The 21,236-nt window shown below is 50.4% G+C and overlaps 2 protein-coding genes across 6 annotated transcripts; both read right to left on the bottom strand.

Moving 5' to 3' along the window:
- Positions 1-409: 409 nt before the first annotated feature.
- LOC146261026 (indian hedgehog B protein-like) lies at positions 410-6,423 on the bottom strand. The gene is made up of 3 exons (XM_084667832.1): positions 5,778-6,423; positions 3,181-3,442; positions 410-1,241 (listed from the first exon to the last, which is right to left on the bottom strand). Exons 1-3 carry the CDS (start codon positions 6,075-6,077, stop codon positions 544-546), a joined length of 1,260 nt encoding a protein of 419 aa, XP_084523958.1. The 5' UTR covers positions 6,078-6,423; the 3' UTR covers positions 410-543.
- A 1,216-nt stretch (positions 6,424-7,639) lies between these two features.
- Positions 7,640-21,151, bottom strand: nhej1 (nonhomologous end-joining factor 1). Of its 5 annotated transcripts, XR_014724738.1 has the most exons (15): positions 20,905-21,151; positions 20,672-20,767; positions 20,505-20,553; positions 20,255-20,406; positions 19,902-20,039; positions 19,739-19,783; positions 19,588-19,656; positions 19,403-19,494; positions 19,090-19,233; positions 18,762-18,891; positions 18,589-18,673; positions 18,386-18,438; positions 17,202-18,299; positions 16,326-16,452; positions 16,031-16,169 (listed from the first exon to the last, which is right to left on the bottom strand). XR_014724738.1 is itself a non-coding variant. In XM_084667831.1 (9 exons), the coding sequence occupies exons 3-9, from the start codon at positions 16,138-16,140 to the stop codon at positions 7,858-7,860; spliced, it is 1,008 nt and encodes a 335-aa protein (XP_084523957.1). In that variant the 5' UTR covers positions 16,141-16,169; positions 16,326-16,452; positions 16,787-16,907; the 3' UTR covers positions 7,640-7,857. The 5 variants fall into 5 exon arrangements, 1 of the variants encoding a protein (XP_084523957.1); XR_014724736.1 differs by lacking the exon at positions 16,031-16,169 and having other exon boundaries at positions 16,787-18,299; XR_014724737.1 differs by lacking the exon at positions 16,031-16,169 and having other exon boundaries at positions 16,787-18,296.
- Positions 21,152-21,236: the final 85 nt, after the last annotated feature.

The following is a 21,236-nucleotide window of genomic DNA, read 5'->3' as shown; positions in this document are numbered from 1 at the left end:
CTCTTTTACAAATAATACAAAGATTTACACACTGTTCTAAAATATATAAATATGTTCAATTTTTATCCTACATTTATTTTGTTCGACTGGAAGTGTGAGTTTTTTTATGACAAAATCTTTCTCCAAGGTGATCTTTAAGAAAATACAGATTTTCTTTATGATACTACTTTGATTTCAATTTGATCACACTCCTTTAAGCAAAAGGTTGCATATCCATAACAAAACACAATTCAGCTTTTCACAAGACGATTGTGAGTGTCCTTATTAATATATACTTTTCATATTGGCAAACAGTCTGTTGTCAGCAATGTAAAAGAGCATCTATTGTCATTCTTCAGAAATGTTCATAGTTCATCCCCACCCCCACCCCCCTCCCTCCTGGTTTAAACTTCCATGACAGTCTGTCCAGCCTCACTGACTCCCTTGTGTGCCTTGATGAAGTTCAGACCCCGTTGGCCCCTCCAGCCAATTAAATGTCCTGATCTGTTTGCATCTCTCTTATTTAACCAATCCTGACACTTCTCCTCCCCTCCCCTTAAGGTTTCACTTTCCAGGCTCATCCATTCCCCAGGGGTGGAAGTGTTCAGAGTCCAGTACCAGGGTGCCCAGCCAATAGAGGATCTGGGAATACCAATGGAGTCCATCTCCATGATGACCGGTGGTGCCTGTCCATCGATGCAACAAGCGGAGCGGGTAGAATGCCCAGTGGGCCAGAGTCTGGTGATCCACTACCGCATAGCACGACACCACCGCCCCGTCCACCACCACAGTCCCCTGCCTCGTGAGGGGTGCATATGCACCCCTGTCCTCCATGACTTCGACCTGGGTGATCCGAGAGAGACGGGCTGCGCTGTGTCTCGCTCCCTCCTGAGTCTCTGCGGTTATCAAGCACTGTCCTGGTTGAGCTTCGCTGGCAAATATTGTCCTCAAAGCACCAGGAGGGGGCACTGTCCCCTCGGTGCAGTTTCCTTCTGAGACAAACAGAAGATGGGCTGCTGTGAGAGACAGGCCGACACCCCCTTCTGTCCTGATCATGTAGAACTGCTTCCAGGTTAAGGGGTCACGGTCCAGGAAGGTGAGGACCTCGCTGTATGCCAGATCCCCGCTGCCGTCGCTGCCAGACGAAACAAGCACTCGCTCACTCAGTTGCAGGTCCCGCATCGCCCTTTGACCCCCATCCTCTAAGGTCACCATCGCCCCCCCGGGGAAACAGCCTCCTGACTTGGCAGCCACCGAATGCTCTGAGAGTGAAAGAAGAAAGGAAGGGAAAAAAAGAAAATGTTAAACAATACTTTCAAGTGGGGTCCGGTACTCAATAGCAGATTGGCTACTCCCTTAAACAAAATATTTACTTATTTTACCTTCTAAAAGTACAATAAAGAACAAAACAAATCTTGAAGATTAAAGGTATTTTTTTCAAGATCAGTAAAAGTGTGCATTTGAAGAGGTCTGCTGGGACAGTCTCAAGTCTGTCTAATCCAACACAAATATTTGGGGAAGGTGGAAACCAAGGCCAGGTGATAAGATTAGTGATCTTAGAAACAGGAAGGAGGGAAGAGAATAAATGTACAGGTTAATCATCTCAGGACTCAAATGTAACCTTGTGTTCTGAACACACATAAGAGCCAACAGTGTCTAGAACTGAAATCATGTAAAGGGGGTAATACAATAGCTCTATCCCACTGACTTATTAGAGGGAGTGCCTCAATGCTTGCTTCTGTTCCATCTGATTAGTCCTGTACCTGTCCTTCCCCCTCCCTCCCTCTACTATGGAAGGGCCGTGCTCATTGGACTCTACTTCTCCCGGCCATCACTTGAGGTCCAATGAGGAGGTCCAATGAAGAGGTCCAATGAGGAGGTCCTATGAGGTGGTCCTATGAGGTGGTCCTATGAGGTGGTCCTATGAGGTGGTCCTATGTGCTGGGCTCCAGAGGACTTGAAAGTGAGGCCGAACTTCAAGGTGCCCCATTGTTTCAGTAGTGTAAATTGAGTCATTACTCGACTTTCACCCCTAGGTCTTGCATTTAGCAGGGGCCTGGTATGACAGCGCCCCCTAGTGGCTTCTTCCTCTTGGTCTCCTTTGCTGGGTATCAAATTTGCTAATGGTACAAATCGTGTTCACAGAAAAGGAAAATCGAACAATGTCAGTAGTCCCAAAGACACAGTTGGTTTTACAGCTGGCTTGACGAGTTGCCTTGAGTGAATGTCTTTGCCTTTCAGTTTGTTTTTCAGTTGTAAAATAAAAAATGACGCTTTGGGGCTGTCTTCCGATCAAGTCAAGGACTGGTAGCTGGCAACCCGATCTGGGTAGGGAGGAGAGAGAAGCAGAAGAATAGGGGAAAGGAAGAAGGAAGCAGAAAAGGGGAGAGAAAGTCAGAATCTCAGTTACCACTCAGAGAACAATTGGAAAAACGGGCAGGAAGTGGGTAAGGGGCTCTCAAAGTCTGAAGTATACTTGCTCAGTTTAAAGTAACTAACACTGGACTGGTTACTGTGTCTTGACTGGCCAAATGAAGGATGATACAATAAGAAAGAGCTGAAAACACTGAACTAAAAGAAGCAATGCTGCGTATGAACACAATGACATAGGACATTCTGTCATTTCCTGAGAAGGGGGAGGTGGGCAGGGCTGGGGCGGGTGAGATTTTAGGAGTGGCATGAGAAAGAGTGAGTGACCCCACAATGGTTCGCACGCACTTGAAAGTGAAGCACCAAGCAACCGCAGACTGGGAAGGTGAAGGCCAGATGGAGCGTTAGGAGAGGCAAGAAGAAAAGCGTGTGGGAGAAACAGCCAAAGCACCAGCTGAGATCTAAAACCAGCTGTGACCAGAAGTAGAACGTCTTAGTGCAGGGCGATGAGGTGACTGGAACTTGCTTTAGTTGCGTGGTCTTCAGTGGGACGTTGTTAGAGATGCATGGCCTGTCCGCTCTTAGTGGGAGTCCCCTGAGGGACACGGACAGGTCCTCTCCCGGGAGAGAACACTACGCCTGACCCAAACTGCCCCGCTGAAGCCAAGGTGAGAGGTTTCTGTGTTAGTGGGGGTTAAAATGAAGAAAGGGACATCCATGCACTCAAACGATCTTTTCTCTAACTTCTTTCAAATCCACGTTCTCTTGGACTTGACCTCCCCCCCTCCCCCCCCCCTCCTTCCCTCCCTCCTTCTCTCCCTCCCATCTCACCTGACTTGACGCTGCAGTGCACGTGGGCCTTGGACTCGTAGTAGACCCAGTCGAAGCCGGCCTCCACCGCCAGCCGGGCCAGCATGGCGTATTTGTTGCGGTCGCGGTCTGACGTGGTGATGTCCACGGCCCGGCCCTCGTAGTGCAGGGACTCCTCCGAGTGGTGGCCGTCCTCGTCCCAGCCCTCGGTGACCCGCAGGCGCACGCCGGGCCACAGGTTCATCACTGAGATGGCCAGCGAGTTGAGCTTATCCTTACAGCGCTGTGAAGGGAGGAGGGCGACGGAAGGGAGCGTGAGAGAGAGGGGGCGTGGTTAGCGATGAACGCACCTACATGACTGGAGCACACATCGTAGGAACAATCTGGCTCTATGTGAGACATCCATTTGTAGCACGGACGGACAGTACCCCCCTCCCCCCCTCATCCATCCATCGACCACAGACAGGCTCACACTCCCTAACCCAATGGTTTGGGAGAGTCTCCTGTCTCCCAAACCCACTCGCGGATCTCCCCCACAATGCACCACGGCAGTCACCAGCACCCACATGTTTGCTTTCTGTGGTGAGCGAGGGAGCCATGGGGCTAACTTAAGGCCTGGAGAAAGGTTGGAGGGATGGAGGGATGGAGCAATGGAGGAGTGAGGTTATGGAGGTGGGGGTGAAAGGGAGACCGAACTGGGGTCTGGTGAGGGTGAGCAAACAGAGGGTGAGAGGACCCATTGAGGACCCTTAAGACGCCCCCTTCTCTCTCTCTCTCTCTCTCTCTCTCTCTCTCTCTCTCTCTCTCTCTCTCTCGCTAGCTCCTTCTCTCTCTCTCTCTCTCTCTCTCTCTCTCTCTCTCTCTCTCTCTCACACACACACACACACACACACACACACACTTGAATGACACTGAGACTGTGAGAGATTACAGAGACAAACATGAACTGTTTGACACTTTAGCCTATTTATTGTGTGGTAAGCATCTCTGAGCCTGTGCAACAGTCTGCACCAGTTAGAATACGTCCAGCAGTCCCCGTGACAGTGAGTCCATGCATCACTGCTATAGTAAATCAACCTATATGATTAATATTGGGGCTTTTATGTTGGGTTTATGGCTTTTTATTCATGCTAAGTGAAACGACGAGCGTGAATGAATTCTTTCTTGAATGAATAATTCTATGAATGAACAGTTTTCCAGGTTGGAACTCTGGGTCGAGGATAAGAATAGCCCATTGCGGAGTTGCCATAGATGCCTTTTCACAGAGTAGTGTGGATTTTAACATCTTTTTTTCTCTCTGCGGTCACAGAAACGATCTGGAGTTCATAAATCAGACGATGAATTTTGTTAGTTTTCCTTTCAAGGTACAGATCGACGGGGTTTCTGTAGGAGCGGTTTAGCACTAACCACGAGCTACACAAACATTCGATGCGGAGTTGACAACACGCGCCTATGCACACCTATGGCTTTGCTACAGAACAGTCAAGTCAGTATGAGCGCCCCAGTGCCACTCGCGGGCAGGAAAGTCACCACTGAATCAAAAATAAGAGGCGAAAAAATGTGTATAATTAAGGCTTAAACGCAAGTGAAGTGGACTATTTTTGCACATGTGTGCTGCAAAAACAAACAGAAAAATAACACAAAATAGTAAAAAACAAACAGGAGGTTGTCTCCTGCGGCTGGCGGCAGCGGTCGCGCTTGGAGCTCATAAATTGTGCGCAGGTCAAGTTAAGCGCGCAACACCGACAGCGCGGACCGAGGTGACAGCTAAAGACGGAGTGGGCACTTTTATTCCCACGTGGGTCTGTGGGACATAAACGCTGGTGCTTAGAGAGGAAACCCGTGGTCACAAGAGGCAGATATAAATACTTTATTCCTAGGGAATTGAAGTCAAATAAATTCCACTCGGAACCACATCAATGACCGTGTCGTAAAATTTCTGACAGTCCAGAAGGCGACCGTTAACTCTGGCCAGTCAGTCTGAAACTAACGGTAAACATTTGTACATGCGCGACTCAGGCTCTGGCCAAATAAGACGATTGGGTGTTCCCCCTCCCCCCTAAAAACGATGTAGGCTAAAACAGAGGGGATGGTGTTTTAATTAAACGTTACCACGTTTCCATAGCCAACGCTACCTTTTTTTGACACGGTGTTGCCTACAACTAAGGGTCAACTATTCCCATCTTTTCACGCATGCCCAACGGTTTCACTTGATTGAGGCAGTGCCGTTTTGACCCCATTTGACATGTCAACACACAGTCGATGTCATGTGGTAGCAAACATACTCGGGGGCCACCCCACTGACGAACCAAAGCAACACTGAGTCAAACTGCATATCAATATTTTAGACAACTATAGGTATTTGAATTGCGTGACCGTAGAGCGAGTTGTGCAAATATGCACTGCCCGTAATCAGCGCTCTCCACTGCGTTGAGACATATGCAACCCAAGTCAATAACATGGAATCGATAACGCAGGTCCACGAGTTTAAAGGCTGAGCAAAGTACAAGAGGTAGCTTTAATACCCAACCCGATCTTAAAGCCAAGGTCTCAAGTGCAGGGGAGCCTCCAGAGAACATGTTATCATTGAGCTTTGGATCTCTCCTAGGAAGTCTTACCTGAGTCATCATGCGGTCAGCACCTGTCTTCTCTTCATCTTTGAAAATGATGTCCGGATTGTAATTCGGAGCGAGCTCCTTGAAGCGCTCCGAGTTCCGAGTAATTTTCCCTTCATATCTGCCACTCGCTCCTAAAGTCTTCTCGGCGACATTAGGGCTGAACTGCTTCAACGAAAGTGGTGCGAGTTTTCTTGGGGACCGCCTCTTGCCATATCCCCTTCCCGGTCCGCAGCTCTCACCGACCGGCGAGAGAATCAGGGCGCACCAGGCGAGGCACGTCACCAGCAAAGGGAGCCGCATTCCACTCGCGTTGGCGGCCACCCCGGCTGGTGTCAAACTTTCACTAATATATTTAAACACCTCCTCCCCCTGGTCGCTTCTTTTCTACCGTTTCTTAGTGTCAAGGGGGAGGAGGACAGATTCCTTACGAATGAATCACTAAGTCCCCAAAATTCGCCATTCCAGGCGCGCAAAAGGACAGTGCGTAATTGGAGTCGTCTTATCACGCCGGCGTCTTTTTCAACCAAAAATATCTTAAACTGGTAGTACTCTCAGCTCCTTTCACCGTGTAGCTCTCGTATTCCCAGTCCCGGCAGAAGCAGAGGCATAAATAGGCTAAGTCAGTTTATCTTGGCAAACAGGTTCAAAGCAGTCTATATAGTTGTGAGAAGCGGTCACAGACAGGCCCAGTGCGCAGACTGTGCTTTTGGGTAGCGGTCAAAGGGTGTCCCCGCAGCGGTTTCTGCCACTCGGGCCGGTTCTCAATGCGTCCCTGTGGCGCAAGGCTCTCAGCTGAAATGGAAATGGAAGAGATCCGACAGATGAGATGCCGTGGAGGAGACCGCGCCCTGCCAGTCCTGCCCTCTGTCCCAGCCTACCTCTCCTCCCATCGGGTCAGCCCGGATGAGTCTTCGCTTTATTGCCACACGCTCCGCTCTCTCCTCAACACCACTGTGTGTATGCCAAAAGGCTAGACAAACATCAGTGTGCGGCGGTCTAGACTCGCGCACACTGACACTGTCCTTTGGACCCTTGAGACTATCTTGAACTCAAATGTGGTAAAATGAGGAAGAAAGCACGCATGTTCGCAGGAACACACACGCGCGCGCGCACGCACTCTCCCTCTCTTACACACACACACACACACTATCGGCCCTTGCATTGGAGATCATGCACAAAGAATTGAGTAGATCGGTGAGAAGCGCGGTGAATTGTGCAGGGCAGGTCCGGTTTCACTGACAGAGACAGGACATACAACACCAGGCGACTGCTGGACCCCATCACGGCGACTCTGCCCGAACCCATTAAAGTCCTATTGAGACAATGTGCTCACACTGTCGTCGGATATCCCCTTTCACATATTTATTGGATTAGTAGCGTAACAGACACCTAATTAGCGCAAATGGTTACAATAACAAGTTACGGTTTCTCAATAATAGGCAATTTCATTTAAGACGCGTTTTTTATAGCGTACGTTTTAGATTTTAAAGCTTTTAGAAGAAGGAATAAAACGGAAAAATAGAATTAGGAGTTTCAATAACCCAATGCTACACAACTTCAATAGCATTCTTGAGACGCTCCAACACCTTGAGTCAATATCGCACTCTTCCTCGAGAAGCAGCGATCAGTCGTCTGGAGCCTCCGTCACCCAGTCACACAGTCTATCGACCAGCGTCCACTAGATTTTCCGTTTACACTGACTAAAGTAATCATTACTCAACACGCATAACACTACTCACCTGATGAGGTCTGATTCAAAATAAACTGTATGTATTATATTAACAATATCCACAGTTGATGCAAAAACAGAACATGAACAACCAGGTAGAATTGACCTAATCCAGATCCATATTTGACCCCCATTTGTGAAACGTATTTCTTTATTGGTAATAAGACACTGAAGCATTTAAAAACAGTAAAAATACAAAAATGCCTTAAGCATACCTAAAAAGAATAGTTAAAACAGGATTTCATTTTAAAGTATTGCTAATTAAAAACGTATATGACATAGCCAATTTCTCTAGTCCAAGTTAAGCTACATGACCATAGTATGTCAGCAGTGTGGATTTCCTGTCTGTGGTCACCTAAACAGCCCGACCGCCTTCTTCTTCCTGGGTCTGGAGGCGGGTCTGTCTGAACTAGCAGACACATCAGATCCAGTCTGCAAGGTAGTGGAGGAGAAAGACACAGGTCAACCACACTCAACGACCTTAGAAACCTCCGGTATGACCGCACGTGACCCATGTTGGCCCTGTACCTGTGGTGCTGTAGGTCCGGTGGGTTCCGTGGCTCCAGCTTGGGCCCCCAGGCCGGTGGGGGGGTTCTCCCCCAGACTGGGTTCACAGCTCCCAGCCTCTCTCTCTACAAGACAGCAGCAGATACACACCTTGGCAGGCAACACCTCTATCCCCATGGAGATAAGCCCATGGGTGACCACAGTGATCAGACACCTTCTGTGCCTGACGATACCCGCTGATGTTTGCTTGAGATAGTGTGTGTGTGCACCCGTGGAAGTGGATGACGGCCTAACCGGCCACTGGCAATGGTTGATAACATGGAGTAAGACAGCACAGAGGGACAGGGGCCGTGAGCGGTCCGAGGAGAGGGGATCCGACCTGGGGGTGGGGTGAAGCTGGGGCCGGGGGCTGGGTCCTGGCTCTGAGCGGGGGGGTCACCCCGGTCCTGGGCGCTCTGCTCAGACAGCTTCCTCTTGCGGGCGTTGGCGTGTGTGGTGACGGCCGTGTAGAGCTGCTGGAGGTCTGGGTCGAACCCGAACCCATCTTGGGGGAGCCGCAGCTGGGGAAGAGCCTGGGGGAGGGGAGGGCGAGGAACACATAAACACCTTTGGGGAGTGGGGGGACTATCTGCTTCAACAAATATTTCACTTCATTGACGGCTGGGTGTGGTTTTGGGGCAGGAGTGTATTAAAGAAGACTGACTCAAGAAGCTGTCAAAAACAGACACTATCACCAAGCACCAAGAAATATCACGGAAAGAAAAGGAAGGAAAGCTTTAGGGAAACATGACGTCTTGGTGTCGGGCCCTGGCCTGGATCTCTCGGTCACATGTCGGAGTTTCTGACCCCGCATGATTGAGGTGTGACCGAGGGCCTGATAAGAGTCTAATCACAGCCCTGTTACTGCCACCACGAGCCATAGGTAGCCACGCACACAGGAACAACACCACAGGAGGCAGGAAACGCACACACACATCCATGGGCACACAAGCACACACACACACACACACACATCCAGGTACACACAGATCCGTGCACGCACAGGCACGCACATACACGACCATGAGCGCACATAGATTTTCTTTCTTTTTTTCTGGAACCGCCGACCTAGCCACACGTCTGACAGATAAGAACTTATGCAAACGTATCCAACATATGCGTATGCACGATTGGCACATATAAAAACACACTATTCATTCTGCTCCCGTTTTTTTTCTTTTTCTAATCCTTTTTCAAACGGAGAGGACAAACTCTCCAAATTAGCTCTTCAAATATTGACCGGGTAAAATTGGTGGTCTCTCGCTGCTGTCAGTGAGAGAGGGGCTCCTAAACATACTCGGTCAGGTTTAGAGGTTTGCATTGATTTATTTTTGTTATTTGTTTGTTTAAATATCGTAAAAATAAATGTATGCTCTGGTGAGCTTTGGTTCTCCTTTGGGCACAGAGAAACCAATGTGCTCCATTGAAAGTCATTCGAGTAAACGCTCCTTCTCTTCACTTGCTCCATTCTCCCATTTGGTGATCTTTGCCTTATTTTTCCACTTTTATTTCATCCTTTGCCTCAGCGCAACCCATATCAATGACCAAGGATATCTATTAGTTAGCTTGTTTCAATCTGAAGTCATAGCTAGGATGAGTATCTGAGAGAAGAGCATAGCGCCGTAGATATCACAGTGCCGTCAACTGCACGATCCTGTCCTACCTCACTGTGTGTGGAAAGAGAATGGAACGACAATTGACATATAAAAAGAGAGAAAGGTGACTGGCGTGGGTCAGTAACCCCTGTCACAGTTAATATTCTTCTGGAACTTTCCTTTGGCCCCTCTTAACACTGAAACGCTCTCATAACAGACCAAAGTCCTCCAGCCCCATGAGAGAGAGAGAAAGAGAGAGGGAGGGTGGGGTGGCTGCAGTCAGGGCAGCTCACCTGGGTGCCAAACCCGTCCATCCATCCACCCCCCCCACCCCCTCTCACCTGCTCACCTCTCAACCCTGTCCACCGTGGGTTGGCAGGCCGGTGGGCATCTCCATATAAAAATTGGCAACGCTCTCTACCCGCAGAGCAACCGAGAGATGGAGGCGGAGGGGAGGATGAGAGGAAGAGGGCAAGAGAGATGGCATGGCGTGTTGACGTTTGCCCTATTATTAGTCGGTAAACAGCTCTGTTTATAGCTGTGGGTGTTTTCCCTGATAACCAAGTCTCTATGGCCAGTGTTCTGTAGCTGGGGCGACAGGCAGCCCGGCCCATGTTGACTTCTTCCATTTTGTTGACCTCAACTTCCCCCCCCCCCCCCCCATACCTGACACATCACTTCCTGGAGGGGCCCTGGGCCTTGGCCACCTGCAGGCTCCCAAACCTGATCTCCAAAACACTGGGATCCTCTGCTACTGTCGGGCCCCTTCGCTCAGCTGGGCTCTGCTAGCCTAGCGCAGCAACACGCCCGGCGACACAACCGTCGTTGGTACCGCCACCGTCACACAGACCAGCTCCGTGCGTGCATGTCTACTAGGCCTGATCAACGCTGGTGAATATGAGGGAGGTGGCAGAGTAGGGCTGACGTTTTCTGGGGTCTAAGATGACCCCCAAACTGATGCACACAAATCTCCAGCAGTGGACACACGTGTTGTTGGATTTATATGCAGATGGTGTTGATGGATTCTAGAAGACTGTGTGAGGATGATGGGTGTGAGGACAGCCAGCCAGAGGGATGGGGGGGGGGGGGCAGGGTTTGGGACAGCGAGGGGCGGAGGACTGTGTGCTCTGCAGGGGGATTAGGGCAGCCACAGCTGGGTACACACACACACACACACACACAGCAGAGGGCCGGAGACCGCGCTAGGCCAGGGGAGGAGGCAGGAGGGAGCGAGCATCCTCACCTCACCCCACCTCCCTGAGGAGAATACCCACTGCTCCTGTGGAGGGGAAGGCGCATCACAGGAAACAGCGCCTTTGCCCCGCACGCACCACTTCCTGTCCGAGGGAGAATGGGTTCATGGGTAACAGACAGAGGTATAGATGGGTACGTAGTCGAGGCCACATGCTCTTTTAGGAAAGAGGAGGGAGGAAGAAAAAAAATGTAAGCATCTCTACTTAAGTTGCCACCTCTTCCCTTTGTTAAGCATCAAAACCTCCAGCCCCCTAACAAGTTATTTGTGTGAGGGATGACAGTCCGGTGTGCTCTGTTCAAACGTACTGGATCCCCTTGCCTGCCTGCCTGCCTGCCTGCCCCGCCATCTTGCCTGCCTGTGTGCCTGTGTACGATGGAGTCGCTGTGATGTCTTGCGGGACACCACACTCGCCCCGTCCAGGCGGTGCTGCCCAGCTGAAGGGCTCGCAAGGAGCGGGCCGGGCCAGGCCACAGAGGTCCTAATTACAGGCTCGGGGGCTGGGGAGAGCCCGGTGGAAACTGTGTGCAACTCCACGGCAGAGGAGAGAAAGGAGAGGAGAGGACAGGAGGGAGGACAGGAGGGAGGACGAGAGGGCGGAGGCCAGTCAGCCCCCCCCCCCCCCCCCCCCCCAAAAAAAAAGGGGGCCTCCAGGATGACATGGTTATCAGTTAGGGATGATTACTGGAGGCCTGGAGCCTGGGGGTTCAATTTCAGCTTGACCCCCCCCCCCCACACACACACACACGCACATCTCACCTCAGAAGGGAGGGGCAGTTATGCAGCTTATACCCAGCCCAGAATGACACCAGTGACAAGCTCCAGTTCGCTCTTTATCACCTGCTGCCAATAAAACACTGAGAAAGCAACGGGCCGTCAACAGTAGCCCTGTCAAACACATCTTTAAGTGTCCATGGATATAGTCACACACAGATACCACCAGCACCCACAGCTCTACCTGGGCCGGGGGGGGGGGGGGGGGGGTCACCTGACCACTTAGGGGTGTCGATTCACCCAAGTTCTCTATCATGATTGGTGCGTTATTTCAAAAACACAGGAAGTTCATCCTCCCAATACGTGGTGCTTTTAAATAGAAAAAAAGTCTAACACTGGAGCCGTCACTCAGGCAAAGAGCCCATACCTTGCCAGTGTGCCCACCGTGCCCGGTGGTGGCTGAGACGTGGACGCCGTCACAGACGCCAGACAGTTGTCCGAGCTTTACCGGACCCCACCTACTTATCACACAGGCCGTGAATTCCTCAGGGCTGTGTGATAAGAGCCTCTCACTCGTGTTTCTATGGGTGGATGTAAATGATTTACAGGGAGAGGGGGAGGAAGAGAGGGAGAAGGAAAGAGGCAGGGACGCAAGGGAAGAAACAGAGACAGAGGCGAGGGGGTTGGCACAGAGAGAGAGAGAGAGAGGACGACACATACAGAGAGAGAGAGCGAGCACATACAGAGACACAGACAGAGAGAGGGCACAGACAGAGAGAGGGCACAGACAGAGAGAGGGCACAGACAGAGACACAGACAGACAGAGAGAGAGATCACATACAGAGACACAGACAGAGAGAGAGAGAGCACATACAGAGACACAGACAGACAGAGAGAGGGCACAGACAGAGACACAGACAGACAGACAGAGAGAGAGGGCACAGACAGAGACACAGACAGACAGACAGACAGACAGACAGAGAGAGAGAGCACATACAGAGCCACAGACAGACAGACAGACTGACAGAGAGAGAGTGAGGTGGGGGGCGGCACAGTGCGGGAGCAGCAGCAGAAAGAGGCATCCCACTGTCCTTGAGGTGCAGAGAGCTTCTGATGGATGGCTTCTCCTCCACCTGCACCTCAAGAACCCCCCCCCCCCCCACCACCACCACCTCAGTTCTCCACATCCCACCCCACGTCAACCCAGAGGGGCCCCCAGCACGGCCAAACCCACAGCGCTGCCAGCCCGCAGCCCCGGCAAACTGCCTCGCCTCCTTCACTCCCTCACACTGGTCTTCTCCTTTCAGGACTGAACCAAAAACCAAAAGCGTGCGTCACTGCTGCATGGACTAGACAAACGCACCCGAAAACACGGACTCTCACAAAGAGCGAGAGAGAGTGAGAGAGAGAGAGCGAGCGATGAAGAAACACTGACCCTCACACACACCCTCAGCTCTAAAACCAAAGGCATGCGTCACTGCCTGAGCCCTGTGCTCAAACAGAGACACTCCCCTGACCAGGTCCCAGTCCCAGCCCACAACACCGACACCCAAATCTGGGTGCCGTTGGTGGAATGTTAAAGGATGGATGAAATTGTGTATTTACCCACACGCCACAGAATAATTGTTCCCCCGAAGAATTTGTATTCGATTCCTTTGCTTACGGTTGTGTGTGTCTGTGTAACAGTGGCACTCGTACATCCGCCACCACCCCAGGTAAATGTTGACTGGTGGTGGGTGGGGCTGTCGTGTGGCTGAAGGGGCTCCCATGGAAAGCTGGGGTGGAGAAGAGCAGCTCTTTCTAGTCCTCTCTCTCTCTCTCTCTCTCTCTCTCTCTCTCTCCTTCCGGCATGTCTACCTCCTCCCTTCTCTCCCCACAGTTCCATCTCATCCCTCCATCGCAAAGAGGTTCGAATGGAGGAGAAGACCGAGAGAGAAAGAAGAAAGGCACCAGTGTGGCGATGGTGAGGGGGGAAGGAGGAGTGTGGAAGGGTAGGGACGTGGGACAAACAGAGAGGGCGAGGAAACCCCTCCCCTTTCTCCAATCCTTTGATTTTCTGGAAAATAATTCACCCAAAATACCCCCGTGCTTTGCTTTGATGGCGAGCTGTGTCATCTCAGATGTATTTACCCACAGATAAAGGCATCTTTCACTGAGCCACAGAGCTCCCAAAAGGCAGGGCCATGTTTGCAGAGGAGAGTGGAGAATGATGTAGCATGGCCGACCAATCACTGACTCAGTCTTCCTTATAGCTCTGGGCAGTAAAGGCGACTCACAAGGAAAGATGAGTAGCAAGGAAACAGAAATCTAAACAGAGCGAGTGACACACAGGGGAATGTTTCCTTCAAGGGGTAAACATTAACAGACACACACGCTCCTGCACAGATAAATACTGTGCTCTCACACTGCCCTACACCCCGTTTTCTGTCTTAGCCAGCCCACGATGGGCATTCTCCCTCACCCTAGTTTGTGTGGGAGGGTGGATTTGGCCATCTGTCTACGCAATGTTCGTTTGACACTTCCAGGTGAAATTCTTTCCAGACACATTTTATTTCAGTTTGGACTTTGGTCCGAGGCGCCCTGTCGAACCGGAGTGGAATTTGCCACAGTGAGGAGAAAGGGGGGATGGGGGAGACAGAGACAGAGAGAGCTCTTTGATCCCAGACAAGTTTTCTACAAACCACCATCTTTTTCTCCCAGCCCTTCTGTCTCACGAATGGCATTTCTCACACCATCACAGTGGGCAGATATATGGGCATAGGCTGGCCCACAGACGAATGCCCAACCAGGGCAGGGCTTCGGGGGCAGTGGTCGACTAAGGTAGTGGGCCACGTCCTCTAACTGCTGCAGACACACGCACACACACGAGCGCACACACACACACACACACACACACACACACAACCACACACACACACACACAACCACACACACACACACACACACACACACACACACACACACACACACACACCTCCAAATTCCTCAGGACACTTTCAAATACCCAAACACAGACACAGGTCAGAGACGGGGGTCAACAAAAGTCATCCCTGAGAAATTCCACATCATCATACAGTAAACAAAGACTCCTAACACACATTGACACAACACACACTGAGGATGAACGCTAACATGTACCGCTCCACAGGAAGGAAAAAACACCCCTCACAGAGTAGTACCCTGGCACAATGCTCATCGAAGCGTGGGTACTGTAGTTCCTCAGTCGCTCTCTCTCTTATTTCTGTGACAGAGGGCATTCCTGTGGGCTGGGCATTTTACCACGTGGTCAGAACCGTGCTTACCGCAGCAACCACAACCATTTTACATTTGGGGACAGAGTGGTGACCGGGGTAAAAACAGGCATAACACCCCTGCTGTGTAGCGTGACAGAGGAGACCTCTCTCTCTCTCTCTTTCTCCCTGCACACACTGTCTATACTGTCACACAAGCACACGTCAATGGAGTGGAGGCTCGGCCAGGGGGGGATCTTGTTCCTGGCTGGGTCTGGTTTGGGGAGCGCAGGCCAGCAAGGACTCACCTGTGTGAAGAAGTTCTCTCTGTAGCTTCGCTCCTCAAAGGCTTCGGTCTGTAAACGTTCTGACCAACCCACACACACACACACACACACACACCTGTAAACATCAGGATGTGATTTGAATTGTGTGTGTAGAGGGGAAACTTTTATAGTGTGTGTGTGTGTGTGTGTACCTCTGCTTAACACGGCTCCATTCTCCCTGTAATCCTGGATCTCCATGTCTTTCCTGACCAGCAGGTCTCCCAGCTGGCCCACCTGCCTCTGCAGTAGCCTGGTCATCAGCAACAGGGGGCGCACCAGCTGACTGCACACCTGGCAGCACACGCGCCAACAACACCACACGTCACTGTCGGCCCCCGCCGCCATTGTGTACACAGGACGAGCACAAACAAAAAAGAGGAGAGAAGGAGGAAAATTGAGACGTTTCGGAGCGTACCAATGCCAGGGGGGCGGGGGTGCAGCGGAACTCCCAGTAGAAGGGCAGGCCGGCGAGCTCACTCTTCAGCTTCATGCGGATGTCACCGGCGTGGCGCGTGAGAGCAATGTGCGCCCCTTCGGGTCTCTTTACGTCCTCCTCCTCCTCCACCCCGGCACCCTGCTCACCAGACAGGCAGGGCAGGGCCACCTTGCACAGGTGGGAGAAGAAGGCCTGCACTGGGGCACGCAGCCGCCGGTTCAGCTCCTGGGGGGGGGGGGGGGGGGGGGAGAAAGACCAGGAGAAAACACACAGCTGTCGATGGCACTGGGCTTTCACCACATACAGAACGTCACATTTGTGTCATGCTGTCACAGACATTTGTGTTGACCTGCGCTCTGTCCTGAATAGCTACGCTGTCCATGGTCTCCTCCCACACACTGTGCAGGTCGGTCAGCAGAATGTGGTAGGCGGTGTCCCCAAACCAGGTCTTGGCCAAGAGACATGATCCACTGATGTACACCGGGGTCCACAGACATCCGAGGAGATCACTGCGATTTCTAGCTTCTCTCTCCATAGTCAGCAATAACCAGGCAGCAAGCCACACTAGATGGTGAGGGTTTCGTGTTATGAGCAGGACCGAGTTTTACAATACAACTTCTCGTAATGCATGTGGCCGGTAGGCTTCTTCCGATCTAAATGTATGCCAACACCTACACATGGTAACAGTATGGTTACTTCAACAGGCACCGGGACACTCACCTCTAAAGAATTCTCGAAGGCTGGACACAGATCTGTTAAAACCGTGTTACAGACGCCGTCTTCACCGCGTAATCACCATCCCTCTGCCTACTGACCACACTGACAGCTACTGTGGGTTTCTTGTGACCTGTAATGGGGTTGTTTTCGGGAAAACGTGGTATTTCTTGTCAGTGTCATTACAATAATACAGTGCACGTTTGAGAGGTTAATCATACCAATTTGGAGGACGCCAGCTAAGTGTACTAACTATAGTTAATTAACATTAACAAGCAAGTAGTAACCATTAGCTAGGTCGCTAACGTTTGTTTGCAAAGTGTAGAAAATTGTATGTGTTCACTGTCAAACGGCTCTTCCAGTACATTTGCACCATTGTTTCTCCGCGAACTAAAATATTGTGGTAGCTTTAACCAAAACGTTAAAATACGTGCTTTCAATGAAATAACACTCAAAGACAAACTCACCAAGCTACACAGAGGCGTTTCCGCCATCAAAATAATTCCTGGTCAACACAACACCCATGCTATAAAGGTTCCGCCTTTCCATTCAAAACAATCAGACAAAAACTCAAGGTTGTTTTGTTTCATAAAAATTTTTTAACAACTATTTTTTTAAACACAGGCAACTTGGCCATCCAAAAATAGGCAAAAAGACTTTTTAGGTCTACATTTTCCCAAAGTAATCTTTGTCTTGGATGGGTCTTTGGTAGGGGGATGACCTATGGGGGGAATCGACAGTCTTGGGCCTCTCTTTGCCTGCCTTGTAAGCTTTGACTCCTCCATGGGAGGTGGTGGCTCGCCTAGAGGGACTGGCGGGTGGGATAGAGATGGGATCGAGAGGAGAGAACACCAAGCTGCTGTGTGGAGATGGAATATTAACCTCAGGGCGAAGGGACCACGGTCTTGAACTAGCAGTGCCTGTCGTATGATCAGTGCCCAGCCAGGAGAAGAGAGATGGATACTCATTACTGGTGCTTGATGTCCCAAGCCTAGGGCCCAGCCTGTCAGTCCTGCTGCTGCCAAGACCACTGCTGCTCTCCCCCAATTGCAGAGATGGGTGGTTGGTTCCATCTATCCAGGGAGAGGGCGCCAAGGTCCGGGTCTTGATGTCAGGAGATCCAGCTGAAGCACCAAGAGATAGGGGGGGGAGTTGACGGCCGCTCTGGAAGTTGCTGCTCCAGGGGTGCGAAGGTGGGGTGGTTGGGGGCGAGACCAGCGTGATGGGGGGTGAAAGCAGCTGGTGAAGGGTGGAGCCGGGCCGCAGGGCAGCTGGCAGAGCCCTGTCTGGTCTCCCCATGGGGCTGGGCTCAGTGGAGGGGTTCTCAGTCCAAGCTCCCAGCAGCAGTGGAGGGGCCACCTCCCTCTCTCTCGGCTGGAGGACCTCTCTGCAGTGAGGATGGTCTTCTCTCTCAGCGGACTTCACCAAGGGGAGCCGTCTCACCTCTTTCCATTTACCGCCGGCCTTCCGAGTGCTGCTCGTGCCAACAGCCTCCGTCTGGGTCCAGAGGTCTCCATCGCTCGGCCTCCCAGCAGGGCTCTCCTGCCTGGACACTGCAGGGTCAGACTGGGGCTTGCCCTCTTCCCGCACATGCTTCCGTGTGGGTGCATGGATGAGAGCCGACACTGGAGCCATCACCTCCCTCTGCTTCACCAAGTCCTCCTCCTCCTCTTCCTCTTCCACGGCAGTGAGATCGTACAGAGAGGTGGGGTGGGTAGGGAGGAAGGTCACCACGGCGGGGCTGCAGGTCTCGTCGGTAGGTGCCTGGATGGCAACGGGCTTCTCAGAAGATGTGGACTGGGGAGGGTCTGGGGCCACGGCACTTTGGAGAGCTGGTTTAGGGGTCACACTGAGAGGACTCATGCTGGGAGGGGTCACACTGGGAGGGGTCACACTTGGGGGCTTCTTTGTCATCTCTTCTGTTGTGGCTCCTGGTGGAGAGTCTTGTCTCTCATCCTCCCAGGATACAGATGCATCCTGCTGGGATATACCAGTAAGTTAAATATGTATCATCCACATGGTCGTATCGTCATGGTTTAATGAGCCTTTGCATTTCAGTAGCTTGCCTGTGAAACAGGGACACTCTTGATCAGAGTTGGAACTGTCATGGGGATTTGATCTGAAAATGATATTCATATAATTACTGCCTTGGTGGATGATAGACACTCCCAACCAGTGGGGTGGAGCCACAGAAATGTCTTTAGTTTTCTGTAGTTTCAATTTTAAAGCTTTTAAAGAGTTAAGAATAAGATAAGAATATAACGCCCACCGTCAGGCATGTCCTGTTTGGCAGAGTGAGCAAAACTCATCACGTTAGAAATCTTGGAGGGTGGTGACTTCCATTTGGAGAGACCCTGGAGGGAGAAGCACATCCAGTATTATGACCCTTTCACCCGCAGCATGCAGACAAACACAAACTAAAATGCACCCCCCCCTTTTTACTTTGCCTGTCTTGTTCATCCTCCAGGTGGATTCAGATGGAGGTCCTTTCCTCATCACCAGCTTCTCCAGGAACTTGACTTCCTCCTCTGATGACTGACAGGCCTCCATAGCTTCATGCAGCTGTAAAATCCTAGGGAGGTTTTTGGCGACGCGTGGAAGACCGATTTATTCTAGCTGTGGTTCGAAACGCTCACACACATGCTGATAGAGAGAGAACGACTTTGTTTCTCTTAAGTCCCCATTATTGCCTTTTCAAACGTGACCCATTAAAATGACACCTCGTGGATCCTGGATCCTTATTCGAAGCGCGACCGCAGAAGTGACTCACCTGCCCCTCTTCTCCAGCATCTCCATGATGAGGGGAGGGACTCCAGGCAGGCCGATGGACGTCTTTGAGAAACCAGCGGCGTCTCTTTTCAACAAGGCCCCTACGAAGTCAATGTATGGCACTGGTATCGGGGTGATCACATTACTGCGGGCAGAGAAAGTGGAGGGAGCGCGTTTTGACGTGCCAACGCAACAATGAGGGATCAGTCGAGCAAAGGCAACAAAGAGTCCCTTTCAGAAAGATGTCTTGTAAGTGTGTCAGGTAAGGTCTCTAAACGAGAATGACGGACAATCTGTTTGAGAGAGTTTCTCACAAGTGGGAATCTTTGCGATGGTCTGGAGGGAGACAGCGTAGAAAGATGGACCGCTCCACAACTCCTTCCAAGTTCTTCTTTGGGTGAATCAACTACAAGTGTACCAAGTAGAAGAACGGCTCTCAATATAAACCACCCGTATTCTCTTTCGGTCATTTAAATAACTGAATCTCAGTTGCTCTAACCTGATGGGAGTATCCATAACCCAGGCTTCCATAGAGCATCACCAAATCCAACTCAAGCTTACATATGACCTAAACCGTAAATTCAAAGACACTGGTGTACACAAACGAACAAACATTTTAATAAATGATAGGAATCTTATTTCGATTTTACCTGTCGTTTGTGTCTCAGTTCCACCTGCTGAGGCACTGCTGTTTTCTAAGGCGAGAACATCAATCAAGATATGAGTTGTTTGACAAAGGTGCATTCTGGCTCTAAATATGGAATGAGTTCTGCCTTCAGCGGGGTTGATAGTTGGGTTTCCAACTTCACTCACATTGAGGATATCCACTAACTTAATGAAGTTCTTGCCTATAAGTTTGGGCAAGCGGGTGTCTTGCTCAAAGAAAATCAGCTCAAAAATAAGCTGCTGAACATCACTGGCCCCAGAGGAGTTTTCGATGTCACATGGAATCTTCCCAACCCCCCCCAAGAAAGTTCATATGTTGAGGGTACACACACAGGACTGTTGTAGAATGTTGTCTTAATGACAACGCTGGCATCCATTTAAACATTGATTATACACTATCAATGTGTAGGCCATACTGGGACAGGCCATGTGAAAGTAAATGTCAAAGATGATGAATAATCACTTCCACTCAAACACAACAAGTTGAAGGCCTACAGTACCTTTATGGAGAAGTACTTCCACTCATTGAAGCTGAGGGGGAACGGTGAGTTTTCGGCCTTGGGGTCCTTGTAGAGTTGCAGCATGGTGCACTTCATTGTTAACCCTATACTCAACCTGACAATGCCCCGGGTGCCTTTCTTTATAAAAGTAGCTGAAGACATACCTACCGTTAAGAAAACAAATTATGTTCTTGTATCAATAACCATATTGTTGTTTTAATTCCATATTAATGTTAAGAATAAAGGATACAGCTCTTGAAATCCCAGCAGTGTTTGACATGAATTGTTAAACACCCCGCCTGTGGATCAAATGAGATGCTCTACATGCTATTAATCATTACCTTTTTACTAACAGGGCAAATATCAAATCCAATTTTCATCTCTAAATCCTAGCTAAAGCCTAAAGCTCAAAATCACCGGTGCGCAATTGGGAGTCGGGTGTGATTGAATATCCGCAGATGTGTCGTCGTCATCATCCTCTTCTTTCTCAGTTTGTCTGCCCTTTGTCCAAAGCTGGAAGAGTGGACAATAATTTTGAACAGTAGCCTACTGTATGCCTAGTACTCTATCAGTTTAAACATTTAAGTACAGAGATATGATGCGTGCGTCTAACGAAAACAAAAAAAACATTCTTTTTGAACGGTATTAACCTTCGCAAAGCCACGGGTTGCGAGTGAAATATCATGTCCAGATGTTGAGAAAGAAAGTGATTTATCGGTGACCGGAGCGATATCCATCACAAAAAATTCCCCAAATTATTGACCCCCAAACATTTTGGTAATGCGGCATCAATAATTTCAACTTTTCTGATGCAAGTACGTTTGACGCGTTAAGTGTTTCAGAGTGGGCTACTTTGGGGAATCTAGCAAGTGAAGAAGCTCAAGGTAGCACTCAAACAAAAACAATTCCATTTAATGTGCGAAACGTTTCTCGCGCACTTGGTCTTTTGATTGTCAAGGTTGTTTGTGACACCTAGTGGCCG

The sequence above is a fragment of the Hypomesus nipponensis genome, chromosome 12, assembly GCF_054491055.1.
Source record: "Hypomesus nipponensis isolate SF chromosome 12, ASM5449105v1, whole genome shotgun sequence".
NCBI classification, from domain to species: Eukaryota; Metazoa; Chordata; class Actinopteri; order Osmeriformes; family Osmeridae; genus Hypomesus; species Hypomesus nipponensis.
The sequence above is the reverse complement of the archived record's forward strand: the minus strand, read 5'-3'. Positions and strand labels throughout refer to the sequence as shown.